We start from the raw sequence: 27,102 nt of genomic DNA on the forward strand, positions 1-27,102 counted from the left end.
TGAGTCCTGTGATGCTTGCTGAAGTTGGACTTCTGGTTTAAAGACTTCCTGCATCCTTTGATATTCACAGGGTTTCTACTTTATATCCAGTTTTCTGATGCCTGTTGAGGTGTAACTTCTGGCTAATGGTTCTCCTGTTTATTACTTTTATGTGGTATCTCTCCTGTGTGTTCTCTGATGCACACTGAGGTGTGAATTCTGCTTAAAAGACTTTGCACATTTGTTACATTCATAAGGTTTCTCTCCTGTGTGTGTTCGCTGATGCAAGACTGGATAACCGATTGAAAGACTTTGCACATTTGTTACATTCATAAGGTTTCTCTCCTGTGTGTGTTCTCTGATGCACACTGAGATATGACTTATAGTTGAAACACTTTCCACATTTATTACATTCATAAGGTTTTTCTCCTGTGTGTGTTCTCTGATGCACACTGAGGTGTGACTTGTGATTGAAAGACTTTCCACATATATTACATTCATAAGGTTTCTCTCCTGTGTGAATTCTCTGATGCATGTTGAGACTTGACTTTCGGTTGAAGGACTTTTCACATTTCTTACAGTCATAAGGTTTTTCTCCTGTGTGTGTTCTCTGATGCAAGTTAAGATTTGACATCCGTTTGAAAGACTTTCCACATCTGCTACATTCATAAGGTTTTTCTCCTGTGTGTGTTCTCTGATGCACACTGAGGTGTGAACTCTGCTTGTAAGATTTTCCACATTTCTTACATTTGTAAGATTTCTCTCCAGTGTGAGTTCTCTGATGCTTGCTGAGATCTGACTTCAGACTGAAAGATTTCCTACATTCATTACATTCATAGGGTTTTTCTTCTATGTGAGTTTTCTGATGTACAGTGACTTCTGATATGCAGCAAAAGGAAGTGCTATGTTTGTTATATTCATGTTTTTTTCTCTCCTGTGTGTGTTTTAGATTGGAAATTGTGGTCTGACTTCTGACAGAAAGATTTTGTACATTTGTTATATTCACAGGGCTTTTCCTTGGGATATTTTCTCTGATGTGTCTTATGATTTACTTTCTTAGTGAGGGATTTCTCACATTTATTGCATACGTATGTGTTCTCTCCCGTGTACATTTTCTGATATTTAGCGAGTATAGAATTTATGTTGAATGTTTTCCCACATACAGTACATTCCAATGCTCTCCTCTTTACCTGAGCTATTTCTTGGACAATGAGAGAAGGCATGTCATAGGCTTCCCTATATTCTTTATACTTACAGGAGGGTTCTCCCACATGTGCCTTCTTATGAGTAAAAAATATGGTATCTGAGTTTAATACTTTCCCTTCTCCACCATATTCATAATTCTGCTGGTCAGCTGGACTCTGATGATGTTGACCAAAATGTATAGAATGTCTCAGAGCTTGTTCAACTACATGAGCGACAACAAGCTTCTCCCCAGCATGATACTCATCAGAATCACTATGGAGAAGTATGTTCTGATGCACAATAGACTCCTTAGTTCCCATCCCTAGGGAGTTCCCATTATTCATAGCCAATTCTGACGTATGGATTGAGCTCAAATTAAAAGTTCTTCTTAATGTAACTCTTTGCTCCACTGTGTCCCGATTGGTGACTACAACTTGACACAGATATCTCTCTGTGCTTTTTTGGCACATCTCAATCAGGTGATCCACTTGTGGGACATCTAAAATGATAAACAAAAAAAGAACAAGAAATATCAATGACACCTAAGCATTTTAAAATAATAGTCATGTAAAGGAAAAGACATTGCTTACTATCCTACTTGCTAAAGATTTTAAATAAGAACTATATGGTCTTTTGCATAATGAATTAACAAATACTGATATTTTACCATGTAAAATCATGTTTTTCTCTGCTTTTTTCTGTTTTAATATCAGAGGAAGTATGTAGTCCTAATACTTAACTATTGACTGTCTATAATTTTAAGTTGACTACATACTGTCTGCCATTTGTTTTCCTTGGGTTGTTGTTTAATTTTGTTCTGTTTTGTGGGGAAGCTTTTTGAGTTGTTTTGTTTTCTTATACTAATGGATATTTTGTGCCACTTTTGTTCTCAAACATTAGCTTGGAAGACAAAATATTTCCCAAGATCATATAGGTGTACAATAAGCCACTTGCCTGTCTCCTAAGCAGGAGTGGTTTCTGAGATTGAGCATTTATATCCACTTTTGTTCAGTTTTCACTTCTCACTGAGAATTACTATATGCACCTGTGGAGATTTTCAAGTTCCTTCTTCATCTTAGATACAGTGTCTTCCAAATTCCTATTCTGATACCCTGCCTCTCATAACTAGAGCAGACAAAGCATATACCAGCTCACTACCCTAAGTGACCATCCTCTCTTGAATAAAATTTGGTTCTGATCCCAGGTTGTGCCCTCTACCTTTGAAAAGCCTTTTTCTGGCTTATTTGAGGCTACTGGCCCAAGTATCCTCCTCAGTTACTGGTACATTTATGCTCCTAGTTTTATAGGAAGAAAGGAGTCTCCTGTACTTTTATTTCTTTAGAATTTCCATGAAAAGGAAAGGGAAATACTAACTCTAACTCTACTACCATACAAAATTCAGAATGCCTCTACATGGCCTTCAGACCAAAAAGCTTCCAAGTTCTCTGCCACACCCAGGGCTGGAGAGATATGGGGACATTGCTTAGAAGAGCTCAGTACATCCCTGTCCAAGATGTGCTGATTTACCTGAGAAATTTTTGTATGAGGCTCCTCTCATCCATGGCTCTGTACCTTGCTTCAGCTTGACAATCACTTCAGGTTTAGGAACACAGTGCCCTGATAATGGAAAATAATGTAGAACTTTTGCCTATGCTGGGTCCTCCTTGGAGTAATGATCTCTCAATCTGGTATAAAGAGCTGTTCTAGAACCTATGTTCTAGAACAATGTGACTTTCTCTCTCAACCCAAGTCACATCTCCAATACTGATGATGTACAGCCCTTTCTAGATTGCATATTCACCTGCATATATGTCAAACTTGGAAAAGCATCACCATAAAATTAAGCTATCCTTAAGTAAATCATAATCTCTCTAAAATGTCCTCCCCTTATAATTTCACTTGTGTAACATCACATTTTTCTTCTCTGTCTCGTCCATGCAAATACTCTTTGTGGATCATATCTCACTTCTCAAAGTTATGTAAGTTCTTTAAAAGAATACATCTGTCTGATTAATGGTATTATCTACACAGCCCCCAAAACATCAACACCTCTGAAGTATACAACTAAAGACACTGAAAGAGTAAGTGAACTATTAGGAAATGGCAGGTGGCAGGGAGTTCTTAAGAATGGGAAGAAAAGAGGCAAGTGAAATTATAGAAAAACTAAGGGAGAAAAATATCATAGTGAGATAATGACTTGAGTCTTAGGAAGTCTTAAAAAACAAAAATGGGGAGGTGAATTTGTAACAGAGCCACCATGGAGACTGCATAATGCAGATGTGTGAAGCATGAGAGCAGCTGCCCACAGGTGTGAAAGTTGGGAACACAGCTGAGGCCAGCTCAACATAGCCACACTGGCTCTGACCTTCCTAAGCTCCATACTCAGAAGTATTGACTCTCCTACAAACCTCTGGTCCCAGGGTTCTTCTCCCATCCAAGGCTCTGTCCTGTGCCCCAACTTAATAATCGCCTTAAGTGTGGGAACACAGTGCTCTGTCCATGGGAATAGGACAGAACTTGTGCCCAACTACTGTCTCAGCTCCTTGAAAAATGACAACAGGAGTTGTACAACCACTTTGAAGTTTTTCTTATTTCTCAGAGAAAGGTGACAATCCTCATGTAATGGAATCTTACACCTAAAAAGCATTGAGTCTGATAAATATTTTTCTATCTAATAAAAACAAAGCACTTGCTCCTTTGAGTTAATGTGACTTCTGCTCACCCAGGAACACTAGGTTGCTGTAGGTCTCCATCATTACATCCTTATACAGGGTCCTCTGAGCACTGTCCAGGTCTTGCCACTCCTCCAAGCTGAAGTCCACAGCCACATCCTCAAATGACACCAACCCCTGGAACAACATATTTCAAACAAGTCATTTGGCTATAGTCATGAGAATACAAAGTCTGAGCTTTCATTCTTCTACATGTATGCCTGTGTCCTACATAAGATAGCATGAGCTTGCTTGGCTTTTTATACAGTGGGAGAAAAAAAATCTAAGTGGAAATATCTGGCTCTATGCTAACTTGTTAATTACTAAAACAAAGTTTTCCTTATAGATCAGCAAATGTCTTTGGTGCTAGCAATAGAGACATAAATTCTCCTTTAAGGAGCTAATAATCTGTGACAACATTAACAATAAGAATGTGCCTACAGGGATGGGAAGGTGGCTCAGTGGTAGAGCACTTGCCTTGCATGCATAAGGCCCTGGGTTCAATTCCTTAGTAACACATAAGCAAAAAGAAAAAAGCCAGAAATGGTGTTGTGGCTCAAGTGGTAGAGTGCTAGCCTTGAGCTAAAGAGCTGAGGAACAGTGCCCAGGCCCAGAGTTCAGGCCCCACGACTGGACCCCCCCCCCCAAAAAAAAGAATGTGCCTACAATAGTGTGTTGAGCTTGTTTAGATACAAGTTTACTTGTAAATTAGGGTAACAAGGAAATAGAAAAAATTTTAACTGAATTTTCATGTTGTGCTTCACTAAAAAGCCTATTTACATCTTCTACATAACTGTTATCAGAAACAGCCAGAACCAGAGCATTTTTTTTTTTTTGGTTGGTCGTGGGGCTTGAACTCTGGGCTTGGGCGCTGTCCCTGTGCTCTTCAGCTCACGGTGAGCTCTCTACTGCTTGAGCCACGGTGTCACTTCCAGTTTTCTAGTAGTTTATTGGAGGTAAGAGTCTCATGGACTTTCCTGCCTGGGCTGCTTTGAACCACGATCCTAAGATCTCAGCCTCCTGAGTAGCTAGTAGTGTGAGCCACCAGCACCCAGCTAAAAAATACACAAGGAATACATAATACATGAGCAGATCTACAGAAAGCAGTGTTCAGATGAGCGTTAAAAGGAGTAACATCCTGAAGAAACAGATTAGGCTTGTAAGACTTGACTGAGTTCTAACAATATTAGTGAATCCCTAAATATTAAAGTATAGGCACCCTTATATTTCCTTCCCAATTACTAAAGAAATGCTAGCAAGTACTTTTATGAACATCACCTGCCTCCTACAATACAGAACATTGGTGAATGGAGAACAGGTCTGCAATTTCACAGTACCCCATGAAAAAGTAGAAGGGAAATAGGAAAAGGCTTAAGAGATAATCAGAGGAAAAGAAAGAAGTGTGAAATATAACCACTGATAGCAAGAGAAAGAAAAATAAGAATAAAGAACAAGTGTTAACCCAAAGTGGGAAAGAATATGAAAGAAGTTGTAATGAAAACTGGTATTAATCTGTTTTGCAGAGGACAGAGGAAAGTTTTTTGAGCCCCACTTCAAATGAAGAATGCCTAACCACCTTTCCACCCCAGCTATACATGTTAATACTAGACATGAATGTTGATACTCCATCACACAAAAAGAAAATGTCCACAAACTGTTGAAGAAAGTTAACATTCACCATATGCTAGTGGCTCACCCAAGTAATGTACTCTACTCAGGAGGCTGAGTTCTGAGGATAATCATTTGAAACCAGTTTGGGCAGGAAAGGCTGTGAGACTTTTTTTTTTTTTTTTTTTTTGGTCAGTCATGGGGCTTGAACTCTGGGCCTGGGTGCTGTTCCTGAGCTCTTCAGCTCAAGGCTAGTGCTCTACCACTTGAGCCACAGAGCCAGTTTTCTGGTGGTTAATTGGAGATCAGAGTCTCATGGACTTTTGTGCCTAGGCTGGCTTTGAACTGTGATCCTCTGATCTCAGCCTCATGAGTAGCTAGGATTACAGGCATGAGCCACCAGTGCCCAGCATCTGTGAGACTCTTATCTCCAATTAACCACCAAGAAATGAGAACGAGAGCTGTGGTGCAAATGGTAGACTACTATTTTTGAGTACAAAAGCTCAGAGACAGCACCCAGGCCCCGAGTTCAAGCCCCAGGATTTCCTGGGGCTTGCCCTTCACACAAATACATATTATTATTTAATTCACAGTCTTCTATCCAGAAAAAAATATTCTAGAAATGTAGATTAAAGACATTTTCACATATTCATCAACAGCATACCTGCACTTCAAGATTGATACAGAAAATTATCCTGCTTCAAAAGAATGACGTAAGATGCTAACATAGTTGTATAGACAGGACCAGGATGATAGATAGGGTAAGTGTGTAGGTAAACATAAAGGATTACAGAAACAATTTTTTTTACATAATCTCTTAAAATGATGGTTTAAAGCAAAACCCACAACACTGTGTAAGTGATTCACATGCATAAAGACTCAGTATACAAATACATACACACATTACAAATCAAAACAAATGGACTAGGGATATAGATCAAATGGGAGAAAACTTGACAGACCAGTGTCAGCCTTTGAAATTAAATATCCAATATCACCAAAAATTAAAAAAAATATAAAAGACCAAGGTTATAAATAGCACTATTCAACTGAAAAGTATCTATTTTTTTATGATGCAGTGTGATATTACCCTAAGAATATTGTAAACTCCTAGAGCAACTATAAATAATGCAACAAAGTATGGCATATTAGTTGTCAATGGCTGCTATAACAAAGAATCCCACTGGCTGAAAATTCATTTTCTTATAGTTCTAGAAGTGGGAGAGCATAAGAAAATGTTGCTGAAAGTTTATCCTTTCCTGAAGCTCTATATTTCACCCTGAGGATGGCTAAAATCCCTGTTTTCTTTCATATTTTTGGGTCCCACAGAATCAACCAACTGTGGATTCACAATATTAAAAAAAAAGAAAGAACTCTATCCTGAACATGTACAGACTTACAAAATGGTCGCCATCCTCTAGACAATGCAATAGAATAATAATTTACATAGCATTTAAATTGTACTAAGTATGAGAGGTAATTTAGAGATGTTATGTTGGTTATATGCAAACACATACCATTTCACATAAGGAACTTGAACACATACAGATTTTGGTATAAGTAAGGCGTTCTGGAGCCTTTCCTTGTGGATACTCTTAGATGACTATAGTAGAAATATCCACTTAGCCAAAAAAAGGATAGAAAACAGAAAGCAAGTACCAGATGGTACAAATAGAAAATTGGCAAAGATGCTAAGTAACATGCTTAAAAACAAAGTCTTCAAAGATACGTACCAAAACCTACGTATTAAAAAGGGATTTTTAAATCCACATTTACAATTGGAGAATTAATATGCCTCTTAGTAACTAATAGAAAAAGAGACAAAAAAATATCAGAAGGAACACACACGGATGACATTATTTTGACCTAATGCTATTTATTGATTTACTTTTATTTTTTGTGAACATACTGTACAGAGGGGTTACAATTACATGGGCAAGATAATGAGTAGATTTCTTATCAAGCATTGCAGCCTCCTCCTTTGTTTACCCTTCACATCCCTTCCCAGCCCCCCCCCCGCCTCCCCCAATCCTCCTCTCCCCCCCAAGACACCCCCCCTGCACCAAAGTTGTAAAGTTCGTTTTCTTTTTTTTTTTTTTTTAATTTAATTTTATTTTATTTGAGAACGTACTGTACAGAGGGGCTACAATTACATGGGCAGGATAATGCATACATTTCTTACCAAGCATTGCAGCCTCCTCCTTTGTTTACCCTTCACCTCCCTTCCCAGCCTCCCCCCTCCCCCCACCCAATTATACCCCCCTCCCCCCCCCCACACCGACATTGTAAAGTTCGTTTTCAACATGACAACTTGTACTTCTCATTGTTGCAACAGGTCCACCTGTATCCTTAAAAGACTTGTTTTTCCGAGGAGGGGGGACCAAGATGGCGACGGGGCAGTAGGGAAACGCCACAGCTCTCTCCAACCAAAAAGAGAGTTCGAGTTCCTACGCTTAATCTCCCCAAGAGACCTACAACAACAAAAAGACGAACACTCAGAGAAAAACCAGAGGCGGAGAATAACAAAAAAAGAAAGAGAGAAAAAGAAGAATTTCAAAACAGAGAAAAGCGAAGACCCCTCCCCCAACCTTTACTGGCCGCGCGGCAGTGCGCCAAGCCGCCGGCCAGCCGGCCCCGGCGGGGGCTGGGGGAGCCCCAGAGACACAGCAGAGACACAGGGGGCCGCTTTCAGAACATCAGGTACTGGTTTGCAGAACAGCAGATCGCCAGGAACAGAGAAACCTACCAGCCGGGAGTCTCCACGAGGATCCCACCCCCACCCCTCACTCTCCACCCGAGCAGAGAGGCTCCATCCCGCCAAAGCCACTCGGCATCAGCAGAGTGACAAAAGGACCTGCCAGCAGACCACCCGGCCCGCCTGATCGCGATCACAACGATCCAGCACTCTCCACCCGAGCAGAGAGGTTCCATCCCGCCAAAGCCGCTCGGCACCAGCAGTGCGACAAAGGGTCCTGTCTGCAAACCACCCGCCCACCCAATCACGATCGCAACGACCCGGCGGGGTCACTCGGGCCCCAGAGGTACCGAGAAGAAGCTGCCTGAGCGTGGACACTCTTGACCCGACAGCTTCGACAGAGGCAGAGACAGAAAAGAATCACACAGAGCCACCACCGCCCAACCCAGCCCGGATTGCAACAACAACTGACAACCTACACCACACAGAAACAACCAGCTCCAGGGTGAGTACCCCACAGGGGAAGTGTATCCCTCAAGGGAGACCAGAGCTGGAGGGAATCCCCAGACCCTGACCTAGACTCCCTACCCCAGCACCCGGACCACAGGACCCACTAAAACTGGGAACTGTTTGAGAGCTCCACCAGCCCGTGGAGCACACTCAGCTGGCCAGGCTAGAGCAAGAGCACCCCTGGAAGGGAGCTTAAATGCCCAAGCCAGGAACAGCGCCCCTGGGTCAAGACTACCAACAGTAGAAGAAATTCAAACTGTGTCCCCCAGGCTGTATAACCTAGGTGGTATACACATCAGCACAGGCCTAACGAGTGCGCTCCAGGCTGCATAACCTAGGTGGTATACACATCAGCACAGGCCTAACAAGCGCGCTCCAGGCTGGGGCCGGAACCAGGCCCGGGGACCCGGCGCCTGAACAACACAACCAACTCCTCCCAATTGAAGTAAAAAGCTGAGCATACGCCTCAACAGAGGGGAGAAAACCAGGAAACAACACTCCCCCGGGAAGCACGCCTGTGACAACAAAAGACCTGGAGGCCCAGGACAAGAGAAGCCCAAACCCCACCAAAACTCCACCCATATACCCTAGACTGAGAATTGGGCAACACAGGCTGCCAGCACCTGATAGTAAGCAGGAGCTCAGACTGTTAAGGCGGCTCAGCAATAGAGTGATAGTCTTGGATGTATGAGGCCCTGGATCTGATTCCTCAGCATCACAAAAGCAAAAAGGGTCAGAAGTGGTGCTGTGGCTCAAACGGTAGGGTGCCAGCCTTGAGCTGAAAAGCTGAGGGACAGCACCCAAACCTAGAGTTCAAGCCCACAACCAGCCCAAAACAAATAAACAAAAACATATCAGGAACTCATAGCAGACTCCAGCATTTGGGAGAGTGCATCCAGAGCATCTGTTCTTCACAAGAGCACCCGTAGGAGCAAACACAAGCAGTCTAGGCTGCTCAACCCTTCCAAAGGCGGGAACTGCCAGCAATCTACAGCAGAGAGCTGAGAATCCTAAGTCAGAATAGCAGCTGGAAATAGGCTCCCAACAGAACCCAGATCAGGCACAGACTCTCTCTACCAATACAGAATCAGCAACCAAGCAAAGACAGACACACCAAAACAAAATTGAAGAGCAGTCTCCTGAACCTCCATGCGAAAATCACAGAGAAAAATCACAAGGTTTACTACCACCCAGGACAGCAAGCCCACCTGAAAAGCCAGCAGCCACACAGGGGAGAGCCCCAGTGGGAGCAAAGCAGGAATGGAAGACAAAGGCTACTTCCAAGGGTTGCTGGAGGCAATGACTCAAGAAATAAAGCGAGAAATTGATCAGAAATTGAAAGAGCACAAGGATGAACTATCCAAAGAGATACAGGGTATCAAACAAGAGATGCATGCAAAAATAGAAGCTGCACAAACCTCAGTAAGAAGTGAGATAAATGCCAAATTAGAGGTAATGCATACCTCATTGAGAGGTGAGATCAGTACTCTGAGAACCAACATTGAATCCATAAAGGGATCCATTTCCTCCATGCAAACCACAATAGAAGCCACTGTCAACAGAGTGAATGAAATGGAAGGTAGGGTGTCAGATACAGAAGACAGAATACACCAACTGGACCAAAAAGTGACAGATATGGAAAAAACACTCAAATTAAACCAAAGGGATATTCAAGAGCAAGCAGATAATGCTAAAAAATTTAACCTTCGCATAATTGGAGTGGACGAAGGTGAGGAATTCCAGAGCAAGGGAATGCAACACCTATTTAACAAGATAATCAATGAAAATTTTCCCCACCTCAAAAACGACCATCTTAACTACATCACAAAAGCTTATCGAACACCCAACAAGCAAGACCCCAGGAGAAACACTTCTAGACACATTATAGTAAAAATGATAGATCTGAATAATAAGGAAACAATCCTGCATGCAGCAAAAATGAAGAAGGAGCTATACTACAATGGGAAAAAAATAAGAATTACTGCAGATCTCTCCACACAAACAATGAATGCAAGAAAAGCCTGGGAAAGCACCATACGAGCCCTGAGAGCCAATAACTGCCAACCCAGACTGATCTACCCGGCAAAGCTAGCATTCACATTTGATGGAGAACTGAAAACTTTTAATAGCAAAGAAAAACTAAATGAATACATAAACATTAAGCCAGCATTACAAAGAATTCTAAGAGGGGGGACACAACCTGAAGAAAGCAGCCAGGAACTGGGGCCTGCCCCAAACAGGCGTTACTCAAAGTCTAACTGAGCAAGCACAGGAGGAAAGGAAAAAAGAAAAACTTAGGAAAACAGAATGGCAGGGACAACAATGCATCTCTCTATACTTTCTCTTAATATAAATGGGCTGAATTCGCCAATTAAAAGAAAACGAACTGAGGACTGGATAAGAAAACAAGACCCATCCATCTGTTGCCTTCAGGAGACCCACCTCTCAGCCAAACATACAAACAAACTCAGAGTGAAGGGGTGGAAAAGGATCTACCAATCAAACGCCCCCAGTAAGAAAGCAGGTGTAGCTATCCTGATATCTGACAAAATAAACTTTTCATTAAAATCAGTACAGAAAGACAAGGACGGACACTACATATTAATAAAGGGAACAATCCAAGAGGAGGATATAACCATCATCAACTTATATGCCCCAAATATTGGTGCACCCAGATATGTCAAACAAATGCTCTCAAACTTACAGAATAAAATAGATCCCAATACGATAATACTAGGAGACTTTAACACACCACTCTCACCAAAGGACAGGTCTACCAACCAGAGGATTGGCAAAGAAGCTACCGAATTAAGAGAGGCCATACTTCAAGTGGAATTAACTGACATCTACCGAGTATTTTACCCTAAAACAACACAGTACACATTCTTCTCAGCAGCTCACGGAACTTTCTCCAAAATAGACCATGCAAGGAACTTAAGCAAATACAAAGGGATCGACATAATCCCCTGTATCCTATCTGACCACAGTGGAATCAAGCTAGCTCTCAATAACAAAGCATACCGCAGAAATTTCTCCAATACATGGAAATTGAACAGCACACTCCTTAACAATGCCTGGATAACAGAAGAGATCAGAGAAGAAATAAAGCATTTCCTACAATTCAATGAAAATGAAAACATCTCACAAAGAAACTTGTGGGACACAGCAAAAGCAGTCCTGAGGGGCAAATTTATTGCCCTCAGTGCCCACATCAAGAGAATGGAAACAGACCAAGTAAATAATCTCATGTTGCAATTAAAACAGCTAGAAAAACAGGAAAAAATGGGACCTAAAGCTACTAGAAGAAGCCAGATAACCAAATTAAAAGCAGAGATTAACCAATTAGAAAATCAGAAAACCATAACCAAAATAAACCAAACAAAAAGCTGGTTCTTTGAAAAAATAAACAAAATTGATGGCCTATTGGCTAGATTAATTAAAAAAAGCAGAGAGGAAACCCATATTAATAGGATTAGGGATGCCACGGGAAACATCACCACACGTACCCAAGATATCCAAACAATTCTAACAGACTACTTTCAAAAGCTATACTCTCTAAAGGAAGAAAATCGGGCAGAAATGGATGCATTTTTAGAGAAATACAAGTTGCCCAAACTGAGCAAAGAAGAAGTTAACCAATTAAATAAGCCAATATCCTATAATGAGATACAGGAAGCTATCAAAAGTCTTCCAACAAAAAAAAGCCCAGGACCAGATGGATTCACAGCAGAATTCTATAAGACCTTTAAACAAGAACTAATACCCATACTCCTCAAGCTCTTCAGAGAAACAGAGAAGGAAGGAGCTATCCCAAACTCATTCTACGAAGCCAATATCACACTCATCCCCAAACCAGGCAAAGACCCAACCAAAAAGGAGAATTACAGGCCAATCTCCTTGATGAACACAGATGCAAAGATCCTTAACAAGATTCTAGCTAACAGAATCCAGAAACACATAAAAAAAATAATTCATTATGACCAGGTAGGCTTCATCCCAGAGACACAGGGATGGTTTAACATACGTAAGTCAATAAATGTAATCCAACATATCAACAGAGCCAAGGTCAAGAATCACATGATTATCGCTACAGATGCAGAAAAGGCCTTTGACAAAATTCAACATTCATTCATGCTAAAAGCTCTGGAGAAAATAGGAATAGAAGGAACATTTCTAAAAACAATAAAAGCCATTTATGACAGACCAATAGCCAATATTATACTTAATGGGGAAAAGCTGCAACCAATTCTCCTAAAATCAGGAACAAGGCAAGGATGCCCACTGTCTCCACTCCTCTTCAATATAGTCCTAGAACCCTTAGCCAGGGCAATAAGGCAAGAAAAAGACATTAAAGGGATCCGCATAGGGAAAGAAGAAGTTAAACTATCCCTTTTTGCAGATGACATGATACTATACCTCCACGATCCCAAAAACTCCATCCCCAAACTCTTAGAAATCATAAATCACTTCGGCAAAATAGCAGGATACAAAATAAACCCACAAAAATCAGTTGCCTTCCTATACACTGATAATGTACAGGAAGAGAGGGAAATAAAGGGAGCAACCCCATTCACAATAACCTCCCGAAAAATAAAATATTTAGGAATTAACCTAACCAAAGATGTAAAAGAACTATTTAATGAGAACTATAAAAAGTTAAAGAAAGAAATTGCAGAAGACACTAGGAAATGGAAAGACCTCCCATGCTCCTGGATAGGCCGACTTAATATAGTAAAGATGGTAATACTTCCAAAACTAATATACAAATTCAACGCAATTCCTATTAAAATCCCAATGACGTACATCACTGAAATACAGAAAACAGTCCAAAAATTCATATGGAACAACAAAAGACCTAGAATAGCCAAAACAATTCTAGGGGATAAAGACAATATGGGAGGGCTATCCATGCCGAACTTCAAACTCTACTACAGAGCTATAATAACAAAGACAGCATGGTACTGGCACAAAAACAGACCCGAAGACCAATGGAACAGAATAGGAGATCCAGAAATAAACCCACAGGCCTACAGCCAGCTGATATTCGACAAAGGAGCCAAAGACATACAACGGAAGAAACACAGCCTCTTCAACCGCTGGTGCTGGGAAAACTGGGCAGCCACATGCAGAAAACTAAAAGTGGACCCCAGCCTATCACCATGCACCAACATCAACTCAAAATGGATTAAAGACCTTAACATTAAACCTGAATCTCTGAAACTACTGCAGGACAGAGTAGGAGAGACACTTGAACTAATAGGCACAGGAAGGAACTTCCTGAACAGAGTCCCAGGGTCACAACAAATTGGAGAGAGACTCGACAAATGGGACTACCTTAAAATAAAAAGCTTCTGCACAGATAAAGCTATCGCAACCAAGCTAGAAAGACAACCAACTAATTGGGAAAAAATATTTACCAGCAATATATCAGACAAGGGGTTAACATCCTGTATATACAGGGAACTCAAGAAACTAATCCCTCCCAAGCCCAACAAACCAATTACTAAATGGGCAAGGGAACTAAAAAGGGACTTCTCAAATGAAGAAATAAAAATGGCAAAGAAACACATGAGGAAATGTTCATCATCCCTGGTGGTGAAGGAAATGCAAATAAAGACAACCCTGAGATACCACCTTACCCCAGTCAGAATGTCCCACATCCACAAATCAGCCAGCGACAAATGCTGGAGGGGATGTGGAGAACGAGGAACGCTATTACACTGCTGGTGGGAATGTACACTCATACAACCACTTTGGAAAGCAGTCTGGAGGGTCCTTAGAAAGCTAAAGATTGACCTCCCTTACGACCCAGTCATACCACTTCTAGGCATCTACCCTGAACAACAGGAACCAATATACAAGGACACGTGCACCTCCATGTTTATTGCAGCACTGTTCGCAATAGCTAGGATATGGAAACAACCTAGATGCCCCACCACAGATGAATGGATCCAAAAATTGTGGTATCTATACACAATGGAATATTATGCAGCCATTAGAAATGACAAAATAATGGCATTTGCAGGGAAATGGATGGAGCTAGAAGGAATCATGTTGAGCGAGGTAAGCCAAGAACGAAGAGACAAACAGTACATGGTCTCCCTGATAAGTGGATGATGAATCCAAAATGTTAGGTGATATGACAAAACTAACAGGACTTAAGAAACAAAGAACTCCCACTCATCTGGTTGAACCACTACTAAATATCCCCATGCTGCTGATCACATATATGGTATATAACATATGAGCACCGTTATATATTACAGACTGTGATAGACAATTTGCTCCAGGAAAGTTAGAATGAACTTGTGACTTTAAATGAGCATCATTATTCCACAATACTGTGAATTTCCGGAAATTAAGTAATCACTTAATCACAATCAAAAAAAAAAAAAAAAGAACCTTGGGGAAGGGAGGGAGGGAGGGGATGGTAGGGGGAAAACAATGGAGGGGTAACAATGTTCAAGAGGAAGTGGAAGTGTACTCATTACCTCACTCATGTAACTGTAACCCTCTGTATAGTATCTTTACAATAAAAAAAAGTCAAAAAAAAAGACTATATGCTCAATAAAAAGTGTCTTTCAAAACAAAAACAAAAACAAAACAAAACAAAAAAAGACTTGTTTTTCCCCATCTCCTCCACAAATTATACTGACATCAAGTATAGTGAAAGCAGGGGTTATACTGTGGGGGAGGGACATACAAAGCACCAAAGAAATAATCTTATAAATGCGTTAGAAACACATGCATGAAAGAAAAAAACATTTAAATACATATCTAAGGGTTCATTTTCCTAACATCACATTATCTGACCTTTTCTGCTTGACTCATACATATACTAGATATTGCAAATAAGGGAAACCATGGGACCTATGTTTCTTTGGGCCTGGCTTACTTCACTTAATATAATTATTTCCAAGCCTTTCCATTTCCTAACAAATGGGGAAATGTCATTCTTTCTGATGGAGGCATAGAATTCCATTGTGTATATAAACCAAATTTTCTTAATCCATTCATCTACTGAGGGGCATCTGGGTTGGTTCCATATCTTAGCTATGGTAAATAATGCTGCAATAAACATAGTTGTGCTGGTAGCTTTAGTGTGGTCTTGTTTGTAAATATTTGGGTAAATGCCCAAAAATGGGATTGCTGGGTCATAGGGGAGTTCTATGTGAAGTCTTTTGAGGAACCTCCATACTGCTTTCCAAAGTGGTTGAACAAGTTTACACTCCCACCAACAATGAAGGTTCCCTTCTGTCCACATCCCCTCCAGCATCTGTTGTTGTTAGAGTTCTTGATTTTTGCTGTTCTAACTGGGGTGAGGTTATATCTCAATGTTGTTTAGATTTGCATTTCTTTTATGGCTAGGGATGTTGAGCATTTCTTCATGTGTCTATTGGCCATCCTTCTTTCTTCTTCAGTGAAGTTTCTCTTTAAGTCTTTAGCCCACTTACTTATTGGGCAGTTGATTCTTTGAAGATTTGTTGTTGGGGGATTTAATTTTTTGAGTTCCAAGTATATTTTAGATATGAGACCCTTGTCTGTTGTATGGCTAGTGAAGATCTTCTCCCAATCCGTGGGCTTTCTATTGATCTTGCTAGCTATGTCCTTTGCCATGCAGAAGCTCTGCAACTTTATGCAATCCCATTTGTCCAACCTTTCTTTGATTTGTTGTGTTTCCGGGTCTCTATTAAGAAAATTTCGGCCTGTGCCAAGGAGACCACCCTGTAATGTTTTCAGAGTGTCTGCTTTGACTCTGAGGTCTTTGATCCATTTGGAGTTGATTCTGGTGCAGGGTGATATTTAAGGATCTAGCTTTAGTTTTCTACAAGTAGTTAACCAATTTTGCCAGCACCATTTACTGAAGAGGCTGTCTTTCTTCTATTCTATTTTTTTAGCTCCCTTATAGAAGATTAGATGGCTATAGGTCTGTCGGTTCATTTCTGGGTTTTCAATTCTATTCCATTGGTCCTGAGGTCTGTTCTTATGCCAGTACCAAGCTGTTTTGATTACTATGGCTTTATAGTAGAGTTTGAAATTTGGTATTGATATTCTTCCAGCAGTGTTCTTTCCGTTGAGGAGCGTTTTTGCTATTTGGGGTCTTTTATTGTTCCATATGAATTTTTGGATTGCCTCTTCTATTTCCTTGAAGAATGAGGTTGGAATTTTGATGGGTATAGTATTGAATTTGTAGATAGCCTTGGGAAGTATTGCCATTTTCACGATGTTAATCTTGCCAATCCAGGAGCATGGGAGGTTTTGCCAATTTGTAAGTTTTGTTTTGATTTCCTTTTTCAAGATTTTAAAGTTTTCATCATAGAGGTCCTTCACTTTGTTTAAGTTAATTCCTAGGTATTTTATTTTTTGTGGGGCTATTACAAATGGAGTTGCTTTCCTGATTACTGTGCTCTTCTCATTATTAGAGGAAAGCCATTGATTTTTTTGAGGCTTAATTTTATACCCTGCTATTTTGCTAAAGTTTTGAATCAGCCCTAAGTGCTATTTATAAAGTACTGTGTGTTACATTTACAAAGACAGACATATTAGGGATAAAAATGGCTTTCAGGACAAAATGTAGAATGTATGCTCTGACCAGAGTGAAAGTAGAAATCAACAAGAAAAAGAAGCCATAAGTTGTAAATACACTGAAATTAAACATTTCTAATGATCTATGAGTGCAATAAAACAATGTAGACTGAGTCTAGAATAAAATGTCACTAGCATTTATGGTATATTAAAGGTGATCACAAGCTTTTTTAATATACTAGAGAGGAAAACAAAATTCTCCATGGAAGTGGGCTGGCCTTAGTATTTGCTTAGTTAAGAACACCTAGCACAGTCAGAAGAACAGTTAGTTATTAGAGAGAAATGTCAGCACTTAATTTGAAACATGGAGTATTTGAATGAGTCGAATATTAATTTCTACATAAACCATAATAATCATCTTGTTTCATTGTAGCATCCAACTAACTATGAATTTTAAATGTTTAGTGAAAGAAACAAAACAAAACCAAAACAATCACAGGAGTCTGTCACCTGTGGGTCAAGCTCATTACCTTAGCTACTAACGAGGCTGAGGTCTCAAAGCCAACCTGGGAAGACAACTGCAAGTAACCAGCTAATAGACAGGCTGAAAGCATGGCTGAAGTGCCAGTGCCAATAGTGAGTTAGCTGATCAAATGTGAGGCCTCTGAGTTCAAGCCTCAGTACTGGCAAAAGAAAAAACAGCTAGGCAAGATGTGAGAAGCTCAGGCAGTATCACTTGACCTTATGAGCTAGAGATCAACTGGAGCAACAGAGAAAGTATCCAATTATAGAAAGAAAGAAAAACTAAGAGGAGGGAATGGAGGAGGATCAGGGTAGGACAGAAAGTTTCACAACAATTTTGACAATTTGATAATTACTTCTTGGATATGATATCAAAAGTACAAGTTACAAAACCAGACAAGTTTAACTGCATAAAATCAAAACCTTGTGCATCAAAGGGCTATACCAACAAAGAAAAGGCATCCTATAAAATTCAAGAAAATATTTGCACATATTTCTTAATCTATTAATAGCCAAATTTCTTTTTAATAATTATAAAATAAAATCCTATGATGCAAAAAAAGTCTGGTTTAAACATGGGCAAAAGGGCCGGGCACTGGTGGCTCACTGTAATCCTAGCTACTCAGGAGGCTGAGATCTGAGGATTATGATTAGAAGGCAGCCTGGGTAGGAAAGTCTAAGAGACTTTTATCTTCAATGAGCCACCAGAAAACTGGAAATGGAGCTGTTACTAAAAGTGGTAGAGTGCTAGCCTTGAGCAGACAAAGCTTAAGGACAGCACCCCAGCCATGAGTTTAACCCCAATGAACCACACACACACACACACACACACACACACACACAAGTGCAAAAGACTGAAGAGACTCCTACAAAGAATTTAGAGAAATGTCTCACTAGCATATGAAAACATGGTCAATATCAATAGTAGTAGGAAAATCAAAATCACAATGAAATAGCTACTTATCCCATTAGTATGGACATATTGTTCTTTTTGTTGTGTTTTTTATTTTTTTGTCAGTCTTGGGGCCTGAACTCTGGGCCTGGGCACTGTCCCTCGGCTCTTTAGCTTAAGGCTAGCACTCTACCACTTGAGCCACAGCAACACTTCTGTTTTTTTCTTCTTATATGGTGCTGAGGAATCGAACTCAGGCTCTCATGCATGTAAAGCAAGCACTCTACCACTGAGCCACCTTCCCAGCCCCAGACATATTGTTCTTTTCTTTATACTATAAAAAATGCAACCTCTGCTTTTACTGTATTTGATGTCGGTATAATTTGTGGAGGGGAAGGGAAGAAACAAATCGTTTAAATAGGGATACAGGTGGACCCATTGCAACAATGAGATGAACAAGTCGTTATGTCAAAAACGAACTTTACAACTTTGGTGCGGGGGTGGAGGGGTGGGGGGATGACGATGGGAAGGGATGGGAAGGGGAAATAAAGAGGAGGCTACAATGCTTGATAAGAAATGTACTCATCTTGCCCATGTAATTGTAACCCCTCTGTACAGTATTTTCACAATAAAAAAATAAATAAAATTATCTTTAAGTAGTTGTATGTAATCCTAGCTTCTCAGGAGGCTGAGATCTGAGGATCATGGTTCAAAACCAGCCTGGGCAGGAAAGCCCAGGAGACTCTTATCTCTAATTAACCACCAGAAAACCAGAAGTGGCGATGTGGCTCAAGTGGTAGAGCACTAGCCCTGAGCTGAAGAGCTGATGGACAGTGCCCAGGCCCAGAGTTCAAGACCCATGACTGATAAAAGAAAAAAAAAGAATGGTTAATCCAGTGAAAAAGCTCTGAGACAGTGCTCAGGCCAATTCAAGGTCCACTACAGGGGGAGGGGGGTGAGGGGGAGGGGGTCGAGGAGATTGGTTAGTGTAGCCAGGTATGGTAACACATACCTATAATACCAGAACTTCATAGTCTGAGGCAGGATTATCATCCAGCCTAGACTAGGACAGCCTAGAATACAGAGCAAGACTTGTCTTCAAAAGTAGTATTTTAAAATGACAAATTTTACATTATGTGAATTTTGTCAGATATATATGTGATGTATCAATTTCCCCTGATTTTAAGTAACTGAAAATAACAGAAAGAATAAACTTAAAAAAGCTTGGTAACATGTTAAGTTTGTTTTTAGCTGGGAAAAAATCCCCACAAATAGAAATAAAAAATGTATTATAATCTATGCAACCTGGTTTTTATTCTTTGTATTGATTTTAAATTGACTGCTGTTTGAATATGTCCCACTAATTACTGAATGCTTTCTCCCATTATATTTCTTTTTTTTTTAATTGTATTTTATTTTATTTGGGAACATACTGTACAGAGGAGCTACAATTACATGGGCAGGATAATGCATACATTTCTTACCAAGCATTGCAGCCTCCTCCTTTGTTTACCCTTCACTTCCCTTCCCCGCCTCCCCCCTCCCCCCACCCAATTTTACCCCCCTCCCCCCACCCAATTTTACCCCCCTCCCCCCACCCAATTATACCCCCCTCCCCCCCACACACAGACATTGTAAAGCTGGTTTTGACATGACATTTTGTACTTCTCATTGTTGCAACAGGTCCACCTGAATCCTTAAACGACTTGTTTGTCCCCATCTCCTCCACATGTTATACTGACATCAAATATAGTGAAAGCGGGGGTTACACTGTGGGGGAGGGACATACAAAGCAACAAAGAAATAATCTTGTAAATGCGTTAGAAACACATGCATGAAAGAAACGAAAACATTAAAATACATATTTAAGGGTTCATTTTCCTAACATCACATTATCTGACCTTTTCCGCTTGACTCATACCTATACTAGATATTGCAAATAAGGGAAACCATGGGACCTATGCTTCTTTGGGCCTGGCTTACTTCACTTAATATAATTTTTTCCAAACCTTTCCATTTCCTAACAAATGGGGAAATGTCATTCTTTCTGATGGAGGCAGAGAATTCCATTGTGTATATATACCACATTTTCTTGATCCATTCATCTACTGAGGGGCATCTGGGTTGGTTCCATATCTTAGCTATGGTAAATAATGCTGCAATAAACATAGTTGTGCTGGTAGCTTTAGTGTGGTCTTGTTTGTAAACATTTGGGTAAATGCCCAAAAGTGGGATTGCTGGATCATAGGGGAGATCTATGTGAAGTCTTTTGAGGAACCTCCATACTGCTTTCCAAAGTGGTTGAACAAGTTTACATTCCCACCAACAATGAAGTAAGGTTCCTTTCTGCCCACATCCCCTCCAGCATCTGTTGTTGTTAGAGTTCTTGATTTTTGCTGTTCTAACTGGAGTGAGGTGATATCTCAATGTTGTTTTGATTTGCATTTCTTTTATGGCTAGGGATGTTGAACATTTCTTCATGTGTCTATTGGCCATCCTTCTTTCTTCTTCAGAGAAGCTTCTCTTTAAGTCTTTCGCCCACTTATTTATTGGGCAGTTGTTTCTTTGAGGATTTGTTGTTGGGTGGTTTAATTTTTTGAGTTCCAAGTATATTTTAGATATGAGACCCTTGTCCGTTGTATGGCTAGTAAAGATCTTCTCCCAATCGGTGGGCTTTCTATTGATCTTGCCAGCTATGTCATTTGCCCTGCAGAAGCTCTGCAATCTTATGCAATCCCATTTGTCCAACCTTTCTTTGATTTGTTGTGCTTCCGGGTCTCTATTCAGAAAATTTCGACCTGAGCCAAGGAGACCTAGGGTTTCTCCTATTCCATCCTGTAATGTTTTCAGAGTGTCTGCTTTGAGTTCAAGGTCTTTGATCCATTTGGAGTTGATTCTGGTGCAGGGTGATATATAAGGATCTAGCTTTAGTTTTCTACATGTAGTTAACCAATTTTGCCAGCACCATTTACTGAAGAGGCTGTCTTTCTTCCATTCTATTGTTTTAGCTTCCTTATCGAAGATTAGATGGCTATAGGCCTGTAGGTTCATTTATGGGTTTTCAATTCTATTCCATTGGTCCTGAGGTCTGTTCTTATGCCAATTACCAAGCTGTTTTGATTACTATGGCTTTATAGTAGAGTTTGAAATTTGGTATTGATATTCCTCCAGTAGTGTTCTTTCCGTTGAGGAGCGTTTTTGCTATTCGGGGTCTTTCATTGTTCCATATGAATTTTTGGATTGCCTCCTCTATTTCCTTGAAGAATGAGGGTGGAATTTTGATAGGTATCGCATTGAATTTGTAGATAGCCTTGGGAAGTATTGCCATTTTCACGATGTTAATCTTGCCAATCCAGGAGCATGGGAGGTATTGCCATTTTTTAAGTTCTGTGTTGATTTCCTTTTTCAAGATTTTAAAGTTTTCATCATAGAGGTCCTTCACTTCTTTGGTTAAGTTAATTCCTAGGTATTTTATTTTTTGTGGGGCTATTACAAATGGAGTTGTTTTCCTAATTTCAGCCACACTTTTCTCATTGTTGGCATATAGAAAAGCCATTGATTTTTGGGGGTTAATTTTATAACCTGCTACTTTGCCAAAGTTTTGAATCAACTTGAGTAATTTGGGAGTGGAGTCTATGGGATTCTTTAAATACAAGATCATGTCATCTGCAAAGAGGGAGAGTTTTATTTCTTCTTTCCCTATTTGGATCCCCTTTATATCTGCATTTTGTCTTATTGCTATAGCTAGGCATTCTAATACTAGATTGAAGAGAAGTGGAGAGAGTGGGCATCCTTGTCTTGTTCCTGAGTTAAGAGGAAATGGGTTTAGTTTTTCACCATTGAGTATAATGCTGGCTGTAGGTTTGTCATATACAGCCTTTATTGTATTGAGGAATGTTCCATGGATTCCTAATTTTTCCAGAACCTTCATCATAAAGGGGTGTTGGATCTTGTCAAATGCTTTTTCTGCATCTATTGAGATAACCATGTGGTTCTTATTCTTGCTCCTGTTGATGTGATGAATAATATTAATTGATTTGTGTATATTGAACCAGCTTTGCATCCCTGAAATGAATCCTGTTTGATCATGGTGTATAATTTTTTGGATGAATTGTTGAAGTCGATTGGCCAAAATTTTGTTGAGAAGTTTTGCATCAATGTTCATCAAAGAAATGGGTCTGTAGTTCTCTTTCTTTGATGAGTCCCTGCCTGGTTTTGGGATGAGGGTTATGATGGCTTCATAGAATGTGTTCGGTAGTGAGCTTTCTCTTTCAATTTCATTGAAGAGTTGGAGGAGTATTGGTGTGAGCTCTGCTTTGAAGGCCTTGTAAAATTCCGCTGTAAAACCATCTGGTCCTGGACTTTTCTTAGCTGGGAGGTCTCTTATTGCTGTTTCTATTTCAATGCTTGATATGGGCCTGTTAAGCTGGTTTAACTCATCTTGGTTTAGTTTTGGCATGTCAATATTTGCTAGGAAAAGGTCCATTTCTGTCAAGTTCTCAAACTTATTAGCATAAAGTTTTGAGAAGTATTCCCTTATAATGTTCTGAATCTTGGTTGTTTCCGTGGTGATGTTTCCATTCTCATCTCTGAGTTTATTAATTTGGGTGTGTTCTCTCCTTTTTCTGATAAGGTTTGCTAAGGGTCTGTCAATTTTGTTAAGTTTTTCGAAGAACCAACTCTTTGTTTTGTTGATTCTTTCTATAGTTTTTTTGGATTCTAATTCATTTAATTCTGATTTAATTTTGATTATTTCTTTCCGTCTACTGGATTGGGGTTTATCTTGCTGCTCTTTTTCAAGGAGGTTTAGATGTGTCATTAAATTGTTAGTTTCCGATCTCTCCAATTTGTTGATGTAGGAGCTCAGAGCTATAAACTTGCCTCTGAGTACTGCCTTTGCTGTGTCCCAGAGTAGCTGGTAATTTGTGTGCTCATTTTTGTTCAATAGCATGAACATTTGAATTTCCTTTCTAATCTCTTCCATGACCCACTCATGATTCAGCAGTGTGTTGTTCAGCCTCCATGTGATACTGGACTTTCTTTGGTGGCTTTTGGTGTTGAGATCTAATTTTATTCCCTTGTGGTCAGAGAGAATGCAAGGTATAACTTCAATGTTTCTGAATTTAGACAAGTTTTCTTTGTGGCCTAAAATGTGGTCTATTTTAGAAAACGTTCCATGTGCTGCTGAGAAGAATGTGTATTCTGTTGCTGCTGGGTGAAATGTTCGGTAAATGTCTGTTAAGTCTAGTTGATCTATGCAGCTGTTTAGATCTGCGGTTTCTCTGTTGAGTTTTTGCCGAGTTGATCTATCTAGTGGGGTGAGTGGTGTGTTAAAATCCCCAACAATTAATGTCTTTGGATCTATATGGGATTTGAGGGAAAGTAGTGTTTCTTTGATAAATTTGGGTGCTCCATTGTTTGGCGAATAGATATTTAGAATTGTAATATCCTCCTGAAGGAGAGATCCTTTAATTAGTATGTAGCGACCTTCTTTATCTCTTCTCACGAATTTTAGTTTGAAGTCTATTTTATCTGATATTAGGATTGCAACTCCCGCCTGTTTATGAGGGCCGTTTGCTTGGTAGATTTTGTTCCAGCCTTTAACCTTGAAAATGTGTTTGTTTTTACGGGCAAGATGTGACTCCTGCAGGCAGCAGATAGAAGGGTCTTGTTTTTTAATCCAACTAGATAGTCTATGTCGCTTAATTGGAGAGTTCAGTCCGTTAACGTTAAGAGATAGGACTGAGAGGTATTTGGGGGTTCCTGCCATGTTATCCACCTTCTTGGGGGCTGTGAAAACTGGGTTCTTCCTAAGGTTCTTGGATTCTCAGTTTGGGTCCAGTTTCTTGGCCTTTGTTGCGTTCTTGTTGGTTTTCTATGTGTAGGACATCTTTAAGAATCTTTTGCAGGGCTGGTTTGGTGGAGATGTATTGTTTCAATTTTTCTTTGCTATGGAAGGTTTTTATTTGGCCTTCAGTTATGAAGGAGAGTTTAGCTGGGTACAGTATTCTTGGTTGATAGTTGTTTGTTTTTAGGGCATGGCATACGTCATTCCAGGCTCTTCTTGCTTTGATTGTCTCTGCTGAGAAGTCTGAGGTAATTCTAATTGGTTTCCCTTTATAGGTGATTAACCTTTTCTCCTTGACAGCTTTAAGGATCTTTTCCTTGGTCTGGGTTGATCCTGTGTGGATTATAATGTGACAGTGGGATGTCCTATACTGGTCTGGTCTATTTGGGGTTCTAAAAGCTTCTTGTATCTGAATAGGCCTATCTTTTTGTATGTTTGGGAAGTTCTCTGCTAGGATCCTGTTAAACAAATTTCCTAGACCATTAAGTTCTGTTTCTAGGTGCTCCTCTACACCCATTATCCTTAGATTGGGCCTTCTGATGGTGTCTTCCAGGTGTTGGATAGACCTATCATATTTCTTGGACTTGTCTTGGATGGTTGCATGTTCTTTCTCTATAATATCTAGGCTGTCTTCAATCCCTGAGATTCGATCTTCTGCATGGTCTAACCTGCTGTCAAGACTCTCTACTTTGTTTTTTATCTCTTTTCCTTCTAATTGGTCAGCTTTGATGGCTTCAAGTTCTTTGTTGAAGCTCTGTTTTAGGTCTTGTATGAATTTCTTTACTTCCTTAATTTGGTGTTCAGTGTTTGTTCTCAAATCACTTAGTTGATTGGTTATGGTTTCTTTGGACTCCCATTCCTTCTGTTGGGTTCCATTCAGCATTCCCTTTGTGGTCTCCCTGACTTCCTTCAGCTCTTTGTTAATGGATTCCATGAATGCCTTTAGTGATCTTTGTGTATTCTCTACCTGGTCTCTTAATTTGTGAATTACTCTTTGATTAGTTTCCTCCTTTCTGTGGGATTCCTGCAGTTCTCTTTGAGTGTTCTCTGCCTGCTCACGCCATTCCTCCCTTTCTCTTTGAGTATTCTCAAGTTGTTCACGCAAATCCTGTATCAGTTTTTGAGAAGCTTCCTCACGCTTATGATATTCCTGTATAAACTTCTGGGATGCCTCCTCTCTCTCCCTATCACGCTCATACAGAGTCCTTTGTACATTGTCAAACTTCTCATTTATCATGTTTGCTATTAGTGTTTGTAGAGCTATTTGGGAACTCTCCTCTGGATTATTCTTTATCTGTTCTAATCCCTGATTATCAAGGTTGGGAATTGAGATACCCGAATTTGCCATTTTTCTTGTGTTTTTCCGGCTTACTCGGCCCATTTGAGATAAAGATTGCACCAGTTTTGTGCTAGAACACTATCTTAAGGCAACCATCAACCAAAGTTTGCATTTGTACAGTCAATAGTCTACAGATACAATCTAGTTCAACAGATACATCTATTCAACATCAAACGACTATATGTTAAAGGACTTCGAACCGCAGAAAAGAATTTGGAAGACCAGAAATTATTAGGATTAGGGAGAGATGTGGGTAAAAAATAGGAATAGATTGGTGTGGGGAGGCACAGGGAGAGTTAACTATGTCCTAATCACAATGCAGGAAATGAGTTGGGTAGGATGCAAGTAGAGAGAGAGAGCAAAAGAAGAGACGGAAAGGGGAATAAAGAGAGACCAGAAAAAGAATAGAAATGTAAAAATTAATGTTATTATAGAGGTTAAAAGACCGTCTATTTAGAGAGGAATGTGAATATGTTCAGAGAAGGGGAGGGACATAGAGGAGATGTGAAAAGCTTTAAGGGTGGGAACGGGAGAAGAAAAGATCAGAAGTTCAGTAGAGCTAGATAAAAAACAAAAAGATAATTAAGAAAGAAAGAAAAAGAGAAAGAAGACAAGAAAAGAAAGGAAAACTCTCATTCACGTATTCCTAAAATAAAAATTATAAGATGAGAAAAAAAAAGTTACTGGAAAACAATTATTTTTTCAGAAGAGGCAAAAATTAAAGATTAATAAAAGTTTTAGAAGGGAAAAAATTTATATATATATATATATATATATATATATATATAAGGTAACAAAAAACAAAAAACAAGCAAAAAAAAGAAAAGAAGAAGAAGAAGAAGAAAGAAAAAAGAAAAAAAAGAAAAAAAAGTCTTTTGATTTTTTTTGGGGGGGGGGAGGAGTGGGAAGAATCCTCTATCTCCCTTTTGTCTGCAACCAGTCTCTTGTTGGAGTCTCTGGTCAGCTTGAGGTCCTGTGGCTTGATTGGTTTCTTAAGTCGGTTGGTTGGAAGAGGCAGAAAAATGCTCTGCTTTACCCAAGATTTTGAGATCCCCCTCCCAGGTTAGTTTTCTGGGAGGGTGGTCTGCTTTGAGATTCACAAAAGAGGGGGATGTGGTGATGAGGCTAGGTTCTGGGTAGAGTTGAGGCCTTTCAACAAACAGTAGCTTTTCCCTGGGGCTATTTTGTGATAAAGCTCACAGTGCCCAGCCTGGAGCCATTCTCAGGGTTTCTGTTTTTCAATTGATTGTGGTGGCTGCTAGAGGGAGGGGCAGCCTCTGGCTCTGG

At 39.9% G+C, this 27,102-nt stretch overlaps 1 protein-coding gene across 5 annotated transcripts in view; it reads right to left on the minus strand.

Annotated features, from left to right (window-relative positions):
• Positions 1–798: 798 nt before the first annotated feature.
• The window catches only part of LOC138838621 (zinc finger protein 717-like), a 32,066-nt gene continuing 5,762 nt past the window's right edge, over positions 799–27,102 (minus strand). For 4 of the 5 annotated variants that reach the window (XM_070038030.1, XM_070038041.1, XM_070038042.1 and 1 more), the window contains 3 exons: positions 3,887–4,013; positions 2,692–2,781; positions 799–1,663 (listed from right to left, as the gene is read on the minus strand). In XM_070038030.1, coding sequence (XP_069894131.1) covers positions 897–1,663; positions 2,692–2,781; positions 3,887–4,013 — 984 coding nt within the window. In that variant the 3' untranslated portion in view covers positions 799–896. The remainder of the gene's footprint in view (positions 1,664–2,691; positions 2,782–3,886; positions 4,014–27,102) is intronic. The other variant, XM_070038034.1, reaches the window with a different exon arrangement.

The sequence above is a fragment of the Dipodomys merriami genome, unplaced genomic scaffold (genome assembly GCF_024711535.1).
Source record: "Dipodomys merriami isolate MVZ:Mamm:240054 unplaced genomic scaffold, mDipMer1.0.p SCAF_10, whole genome shotgun sequence".
Classification (NCBI taxonomy): Eukaryota; Metazoa; Chordata; class Mammalia; order Rodentia; family Heteromyidae; genus Dipodomys; species Dipodomys merriami.